This window comes from Haemaphysalis longicornis, unplaced genomic scaffold (genome assembly GCF_048455015.1).
Source record: "Haemaphysalis longicornis isolate Haplotype H1 unplaced genomic scaffold, Haemaphysalis longicornis Haplotype H1 scaffold_132, whole genome shotgun sequence".
Lineage (NCBI taxonomy): Eukaryota > Metazoa > Arthropoda > Arachnida > Ixodida > Ixodidae > Haemaphysalis > Haemaphysalis longicornis.
In genome coordinates, this window is record NW_027526238.1 from 14,824 (window position 1) to 24,008 (window position 9,185).

A 9,185-nucleotide genomic window follows, 5' to 3' on the forward strand; every position below is an offset into this window, starting at 1 on the left:
CTTTGTGGCAAGGAAGACGTTACACACTCTTGCACGTGCAAACACAGAGAGGTCTCGCCCATTCCATGCCTGCGATGCGCGCTTAACTTGCGTGAGCGCTGATGACCAATGAGGCCCTGTGTTCCGTATTTGATGTAACGGCACGCCGAGGTACTGAAGTGGGGCGCTATCCCAAATAATACCAGCGAATGTAGATGGTTTTGTTCCCCATTGTCCGATCCAAAATCCCTTAGTTTTTTCCATATTAACATCCGCTCCAGACACATCGCAGAACTGCTTAGTCACTGTAAGGGCTTCCTGGACACTCCTTTTGTCAGCACAAAAATACGCTATATCATCTGCATAAGCAAGCACCTTAACTTCGCACGATTGTAAGCAAAAACCTTTTACTCTTTGACTCTGCTGAATGCTGAGACAAAGAGGCTCGAGGTACAATGCAAACAGCAATGGTGACACCTTGAAAAACAGCGCAAAAACACGGACGTAGAGAGGTTACACAGACACGAGCGCTGAGTCTCTCTACGTGTCTGTGTAACCTCTGAGTCTCTCTAACCTCTAGCGCTGAGTGTAGCGCTGAGTCTCTCTAACCTCTCTACGTCCGTGTTTTTGCGCTGTTTTTTAAGGTGTCATGCATACCCAACTAGCCCAAAGTCAAGCCTTATTGTGTGAGCAATGGTGACAGGGGGCAACCTTGTCTGACAGACGACTTGATCGCAATCGGCTCAGACAGAATACCATTGACGATAAGCTGTGTACTGCACCGATCATAGCACAGCTTGATGCCCTTATATAACACATCACCTAAGTTGACTGCTGCCAGAAGTGCGAATAAGAAATCATGAGAAACCCGATCAAAAGCTTTTGCAAGGTCAATTTGTATTAGGGCCATCTGATCTACCGAATCGGACACGCACTCCAAGACAGAACGAGCGATATGAATATTTGTGTGAATACTCCTACCCCGAATACCGCAAGTTTGGTGGGATCCCACTAAACTAGTGATTACAAATTGAAGGCGCCTAGATAAAATTTTTGCAAAAATTTTGTAGTCAACGTTGCAGAGGGAGATTGGTCGGTAACCCTCTACATACCTTAGTTTTTCTGCATCCGCAGTTTTGGGGATTAGCACCGTGTGTCCTGAATAAAAGGTTGGCGGCAAGATATTATGATCATAGGCAGCCGTAAATACGTCCAAGAGAACTGGAGCAAGGATACCAGAAAACTTTTGATAGAACTCCCCACCAAGGCCATCTGGCCCTGGGGTCTTGTTAGTCTTAAGTGCGGAGATAGCATCCTTAACTTCCTCCAGTGTAATAGGCCCTGACACCATCATGCACTCGTCCTCTGTAAGCATGGGAAGTAAGTCAATGAGGGAATGGAACTTTAATTGCTGAGTATTAATTCTGGACCCCCAAATAACGTGCTGTAATGTGTGTGGAAAGCACTGACTATTTCTTTAGCTTCAGTATACCTGACACCGTTATAGTAAATTTCAATTATCTCCTTTGCAAGTGCGGATTGGCGCTCATCACTAAGACACCGGCGAGAAGGATAACTATCAAAGAATCTTTCAGTTCTGGACCGAATTAAGGCACCATGATACTTTTCAGTTACATATTTTTGCAATTGTCCTTTAACAATCCCAATTTCTTCCAAAGTTGATCCCGCATTGACTGCTTCCAGTTCGTGAAGCGCCACCAATGTACGGGAAAGTTCACGTACATAAAAGCGTTTTAAAAACGAAAGCCGAGCGGACTCCTCTATTGCGTCATTCCTAATTTCCTGTTTAAAGAGATCCCATTTTTGATAAAGAGATAGTTCGGGAGTGTTTAGAATATGGTGTAAGCAATCAGATACCCTTTTGCAAAAAATTTCGTCAGCCAGTAGAGAGGTATTAAGTTTCCACAGATCCCATTGAGTCGGCTTGTTACGTGGTCTTGACCTACCGAAGTAGATTGAGACCATACAGTGGTCAGTAAAAAATATTGGACGTACATTATAGTCCGAAACACCAGAAACTTCCTCTGCTGATATATATATCCTGTCAAGGCGAGCATTTGAACTGCACTGAAAATGAGTAAAGTGCACTGCACTTCCTTTCATCTGACCGACATCAACAAGACCATGCTCGTGCACTAAATCGGCCAGTGTGGCTGCACTGCGGTCATAGCGCGCAGCTGGCCTTGAACGATCATGCTCACTGCAGACGCAGTTGAAATCGCCCATAAAGAGAACCTTTCGTTGTGTTCGGAGGAACTGCCCCAGCGACAAGAAAAAGGTATCACGGTCTCGACAATTAACTGGTGCATAGAGGCAAATGATACGCCATTCAACACCCCCACGAACGAGGTCACAGCAAATCAAACGCCCTGAAGTATCTACAGTGCAGGAGAGACAAGAAAACCCTACTTGCTTGCTGATGAAGAGGAAACATCCGCCAGACAAGCCTGAGGAATGAGTGACGCACGCATTATAATGTTCTAAAAAGGGCTCTAATGCGGCCGCTGTGTCCTCATCACCGCAAAGCTTTGTCTCCTGAATAGCGGCGATGCTTACGTCCATCCGTTTTAGGAGACGTAAGAGCTGATACTGTCTTCTCCTGTTCCTGAGTCCTCGCACATTAAGTGTGGCAGCGTGCAATGTCGTGACACTTGCCATCCCGTTGGAGCAGCTTACGTAATTCTTCCTCCAGCTGAACCACCCTTGCGGCTGGCCTTGGACAATTCAGGCTTAACTTGCTTCTTGGAGCCGGCCAGCGGCACGCCTCCACTAACCACGGTGGCCGTGTCGGCATGGTCCAAAACAGTGGACGCCTGCTTTTTGCCGGCACTGGATGCTTTGTTTTCGCTGTCAGCTGGAGCTGGTCTTTTTATCGGTCCACTGCTGGCACCCGAAACGTCCTCAGGCAGTACCGTGGCATCCGCCCACGATGGGTATGAAACATCGCCATCGTCGATATCCCCAGAAGACATGTCGCTGCGATCGCTATCGCTTGCCGGAAGGGGCACTACAGTGTGGTCGTCACCCACCGCGTCATTTGGAGGCAGTAGATGCGTGTCCATTTGCTCTTCCTGCTGCTGGTCGCATGACGTTGCCTTAGACTGGCTGTGATGGGAGCCCCCATCCTGCTCACGATCTGGGGACACTGGAGGTGGACACATATCCTTGTTTTCTCCTGCTGAAGGAGCCGTGGGCACAGCCGTCATGTTTTCCGACAGCATCGACTGGCTAATCTCCCCTGCCGCATCAACGACCTCCGTGACGTCCATTACATGGGCGGAGAGGTCCTCATCGGTCGATGGTTCCTGACCTTGGCGGAGCTTGTCAGCGTACGTCATGACGCATCTCTCAGCGGTGTGACCATATCGCCTACACTCGCTGCACCGGGGTGTTCGGCATTGTCTCCGCACATGTCCAATCTGGCTGCAACGCAGACAAAGAGGTGGCCGACCAGGAATCAGAACAAGGCACTGGCTTCCATAAATGTCCATCATATGCGGCACCTCTGCGACAGAGACGCCGTCCTTAAGTATAAGGGACACTTCCCGAGCTCCAGTTTCCATGTGGTCCATACCTGGACACCGCCACATTTCGCGGACGACGGATTGGGTAGTCCCAAATGGCTCAAGAGCTTCTGTAATCCGACGGTTCTCCATGTGACGTGGCACCCAAAGTAACTTCATTTTGATGTTCCTTGTGTCCGGGTCAAACACCATACACTTGAGTCCCTTGATGGTGATGTGCTCAAGCTGAACTAACTTGTGCTTCACGGCGCTCGAGGCGCAAGTAAGCATCCACACGTGACTCATTTGGTATTGACCAATGCACACTACGTCACGAAGGTTTATCACGCGAGCCAGGGCATCCCTAAAGTCAGGACCACGGTAAGGACGGCCTTTCAAGTCCGCATGCAGGAAAACGGTGTTCAGGACAACATTACCGGTTGGGAGACGGGGAAGAATGATCTTGTAGTTATCCATGTCACTTCCGGACGAAGTAGAACCTCGGCACAAGGCCGATGCGCTGTTCCCAGCAGAGAGCATAGAAAAACACAGCCGTTCGGAACGGCGTCTTCTTAAGGTAATCGCTAACAGGATTTCTGCATCCTTAGATTTCAGCCAACCCAAAGAACAAGCAGGGTTCCGTAAAGGCTATTCAACAATGGACCATATTCACACGATCAATCAGGTGATAGAGAAGTGCGCTGAGTATACTGAACCCCTATATATTGCCTTCATAGACTATGAAAAAGCATTTGACTCGGTCGAAACCTCAGCAGTCATTCAATCATTACGGACCCAGGGGAGATGAGCATTATGTAGGAATACTAGAGGGCAGGCACGTACCAAGGATTTTTTTTCGGGGGGGGGCCCAACCCAAGGTAACTTTTCTATGCAAATTATGGGAGAGGGCGAGGGTACCCGCCGTTACTAGTTAAACACGTTGAACGCCAAGCGTTTACCATAAATGCGCCTAAACCTGCATACCGAAATGAAATTAAGTGTATCCGCCCTTGTGATGCAGGCGAAAAGCGAAAACACTCGTATGTTCGAGATTTCTGCGCATGTTAAAGATCCCTACGCGAAGTTCGCAAAATTAAAAAAAGAACGGCAGTAATTAAAATATTTACGGGAATAAATATACGCGTACTGAACAGTAACTATACATTTCTGGAGCCCCCCACACGTTATCCGCAATCGAAGTCGGCAGAAACGAAAGTGCATTAGGCACTCGAGAGTTCAGATCTCCGTGGCAAACCTCTTGCGCTTCCATATTTTTCTCCAAACAAAATCTGTGGCTACTAGTTATGAAGGAAGGAAACAAAATGCTAGGTAAATCAGAGATGTCATACGCCTAATTCCGTGTGTGATTACCCTAAACAGCATCCGAGTTCGACGTTTAACCGTCTGCCATTCAAAGCACCAATGATTCAGGCTTGGGAAATTGCAGTATCGAGACGCACTGGACTGCAGTAAATGTAGATAAAAAAACGGTGGCAAGCGCCAGCGCGTCAGCGCTTACCTCTGGCTGTTTTGTAAAGAACCTTAATTGTTATATCCAGGGATGCGCCTTGTCGCTTCCCCGGCGTCGCAGCGTGACTTGTCCTGCAAGGCGGGAATGAGCTTCTCCTCTGTCCTCTCGTTCGGCCCGTTGGTGAAGTAAACTCGTTGCTCTCTGGGTGTAGGAACAAATGGTCCCGGAACAAATGGTCCCGGAACAAATGGCCCCGGAACTTATGGTCCCGGAACTTATGGTCCCGGAACAAATGGTCCCAACTCGAAAGTAGGAACAAATGGTCCCGGAACTTATGGCCCCGGAACAAATGGTCCCAGGCAACCTGTTCAGGCAACATGTTTCTATAAAACTCCACGTGGATTCTGTTTAAATTTGTTTTATTTTGCTGGAGTGCAGTTTGTAATTTCTTAGGTTTTTTATGTTTGTTTTCTTTTTTTTAGATTTCGTTAAACCGGTTAGCTCAATTTCGGCGATTAGAACGATTAAACACGGTTTTTCTGCCAACCACGCATTTTTGTGAAAGTGCAGGGCATTCATTACACGATTGGCCCGTTTTCGGAATTTTTTATGCGTATTTTATCCGGCCTTTTTATTTTAGTCGTCGCATTTTTTATACGTTCAAGACGAACATTCTTATTTATTACTTCCCTCTCTCTTTCGGTATTTTATTTTTGTAACATTTTTCTTTTTTAGGTTTTCCACGTTTTGATTGTTTGTGAGTTCGGTCGTGTTCTAGGAAGCCGCACGTGTCGCGAGACGCGCTAGTAAGCGAGGGGGGTGACAGGCACAGTGTCGAGACATGTGGACGTATGGTCTGATCGCAAGCATCAGCCGAGCCGCTGGTCAAGCCAGGCTGTCGCGACGGTCAGCACTGTTAAGTTCGTGCTTCTCATTTAATTAATGAAAGCCGCCCGTGGCTCATGTATTGGCGTCGCCTCAGTTCCTTTCATGTAGCCGCAAAGACCCGAAGTTGGGGGTCGCGGAGTGCATGCTTTGTGCTCCTTCCTCTCTTGTGTGCAAAAGACTGGGGTGCTGAGCCCTAGTACCTCTGTTGGTATGCGGTCGCTCGGTGACGAGCTGACGGGAAGCGAAAGGGTGCCATCTCTAGTTTTTGACGATTTGCGAAGCCGGCGTCGGCGCTGTTCGTTGATGGTCATTCGCCTTAGGAATTCGCCTCAGGTTGAAGGAGCTCTTCTCGGTAGTCCGGCGGGCGGCGGCGTGTTGGGAAGGGATTAGCCACGACTCCCTCACTGTGCCCGCGCGCGCGGCGACAAAGGCAGGGCGGGAAGGCGACGACACCGTAAGGTGTTAGCCGCGCGAAGACCGCTCTAAACGTTCGGCTTTGGCTTTTGAGGAGATGCCGCCCGCCAGCAAAGTATTGCCTATTTTCGGAGAAAAACCAGTTTCTAAACTGCAAGCTGTAAAATTATCGAGGTGCAAAATCTTGATTAGTGTTGCTTCGCTTGATTCGAACTACAGATATCGAAGCATTTCAGGGGGTGAGCACAATAACTCAGCTTAGCCAACCCAATAAACCCTCATCGAGTAAAGTTCCCTTTTGAAATAGCGACAAAACGGCGAGCGCAATGCACCAGTACAGCTCTATGTTGACTGGCGGTCAACAGTACCGTCCCACGCACATTTTTTATGCTTTACATAACCTAAATAATACCGTCCCTGTAAATAGGCTCAACGCACTGGATGAAGTCAGGCTCACTTCTCAAGCATTAACAATTTTTTTTATTCTTGCGAGTATTGCACGTCAGCCATGTTAATTTAAACAGTTGTGTTGCTCCACTTCATAAGAAAACTGCATTCACGAAGAAAACTTACGGTAGCCCGTGATTGTATTCACTTTAAACACCGGCCGAGGGGCGGCCCAGTACACGCATATTTTTGATTGAAAGGTTCACCACTGGTTTGCCTGGCACTCGGAATAACAAAAAAGTACGAACAAAGCAAGCACGGGAGATCGTACACGTGCGACAAAAAAAGTTTGTATACAGCATTGAGCTCAAGTAAATTCAGCATTAGCAAATATACTGTGTACGAACAGATGCAAAATACAGTGTGCACAGATACAAGCATAAATATAATTAGATTGACCCCCCTCCTTCCCTCATGCAGGCGCTAAGGCGTAGTAGTGGTGGGACCATTTCTTCCTACTTTGAAGTTGGGACCATTTGTTCCGGAACCATTAGTTCCGGGACCATAAGTTCCGGGGCCATTTGTTCCGGGACCATTTGTTCCGGGACCATTTATTCCGCGACCGTCTGCCGACACCTTGACGATACTCCGACATCGCGAGACTAAGCTATCATATGTACCCGGGGTTTTATAACCTCTCTAATACAAAGACACAGTTCGCAGTCCAATTTTGAAGCCGAAATTGCTCTCGGCCAAAAGTCTGGTTGGTGTCCGTCGAGATGTCCGGCCCGGGTTCATTTTCACCGATAACCCGCTGCACACCCGTCTCTCTCATGTTGACAAATGGCCACTTTGACTCCGTGCCGTTCCCCGCTGAAGCCCGGTGGTCTCGAGGTCTGTTCATAGGAATGCAGCTCGGGGTCCGTAAACCCACCAGTAAAGTTTGGTTCGTTATTGAGGTGGGTAGTGTCGTCGTGGAAGATGGTGAAGAACCCGATGATGAGACGAGGCAAGTAGATGATGAAGAAAAAGTCTGTTTACACTTATTTACAAGAGACGACGAAGCATGAACATAAGCTAACACAAGACAATGAAAACTGCATTACAATTAAAAGGTGCCGCAGCGCACAAAAACGGTATCGGGGCATGATCCCTGATTGTTGCCCGGGGGCCAAAACGGGTGCCGAATCGCCGCGTGGTTGGCGAGAAATTCGCGGGGCTCTGGCGCCCAAAAACTGCCACGAAAGCAAGTCTTGATGCGACCGCTCTTGGCCGCAGCTCCGGACAAACTAAGCAAAATTGCGCATGCAGTCGCAAGCGAAGCAGCCTCCACACAGCAACACACGTACCAATTAGGATTTTGACCCCCGCTCCCCCCTGTCCGTCGCCCCGGAAAGTCGGGAGGAAACGAGCCTTCCCAAAAGCCGCGTAGAAGGTCGCCGGCAAGGCCGTCTCTGCCACTCCACCGACGGCTTGGGGGACACGGCAAAGCGACGAGAAGGGAGGAGGGTCATCGCCCCGACGGGGTCCACCGGCGCTAGCATCACTACACCGCCGTGGCATCACGACAGCCATTAACCATAATGGCTGTCAATCAACAGTGCCGCTGTCACTGCCTTTAGTTGTCCAAAGCAAAGCCGCCGGTGTGGTGTCTCTTGCCGCCGTACAACTGCGATGCGCGCCTTCACTTTGTCACCCTGCCGTCGCCGGGCTTGGTAACGCTGTTGCGCTTCCTTTTTGAGCGATCCTTCTTGTCCAGACGGGCGCGCTGACTGTGGCACAAGGCTTTTGTACTCCCACGGTAGCTTTCCCTAAGCGGGCGTAATGTTAGAGGCGCCGGACGGTGGGGTCAAGCATCCCCTCGCGCCACTCCGCTCATCGCCATCCGGTTCCAATCCCTTCTGTCGCCTTGGCTTGTTCGGCGGACGCTGCACACGTGCGCGAGCCGGACGTTGGAAGGCATTCCGTAGAGAAACCCTACAGAGGGTTTCTCTGCGGCAAGAAGACTTCTTACCCTTCTTACCGACAAAAGCAAAAGCAGCATTTCCACGAAAACTAGTGAAAAACGCGCTGTGAGTTCGGCTCAGGGAAGGAATTCGTTGAGCCACAAACACCAGGCATGGGCGATAGTATCGGCCGACAGCACGGCGCGCTAGGATGGAGGAATTTGTTGAATGTTTAAAGACAAAAAATTTCTTCCCCACCAAAACATATGCGACCCGAGCCGCTGAAACCGCCATCTTGGCGAAACAGGCGATAAGTACTGCCGTCGAGAGAACGGAAGCACCGATTGCAGACGAACAGGGTAAAAGGGGTGCAGCGAATTGCAAGTGGCCGGCCGGCAGCAGAGCACGAAGCCAGTGTACAGCGGTACTGGCTTCCGCGTAAACGGAGCAAACATACCTCGCCTGTTTTTTTTTTTTTTTTTTTTAATCCCACGTTGACCACCAAATGAGGCGTCTTTTTTTTTCTAAATGAACCTAATCCACAAACCAAAACTAAGTCAGATAAAACTGCACTGC

The 9,185-nt window shown here is 49.2% G+C and overlaps 1 protein-coding gene across 1 annotated transcript; it reads right to left on the reverse strand.

Annotated features, from left to right (window-relative positions):
- Window positions 1-2,672: 2,672 nt before the first annotated feature.
- Window positions 2,673-3,809, reverse strand: LOC144164665 (uncharacterized). Its single transcript, XM_077694996.1, has one exon. It carries the CDS (start codon window positions 3,807-3,809, stop codon window positions 2,673-2,675), a length of 1,137 nt encoding a protein of 378 aa, XP_077551122.1.
- Window positions 3,810-9,185: the final 5,376 nt, after the last annotated feature.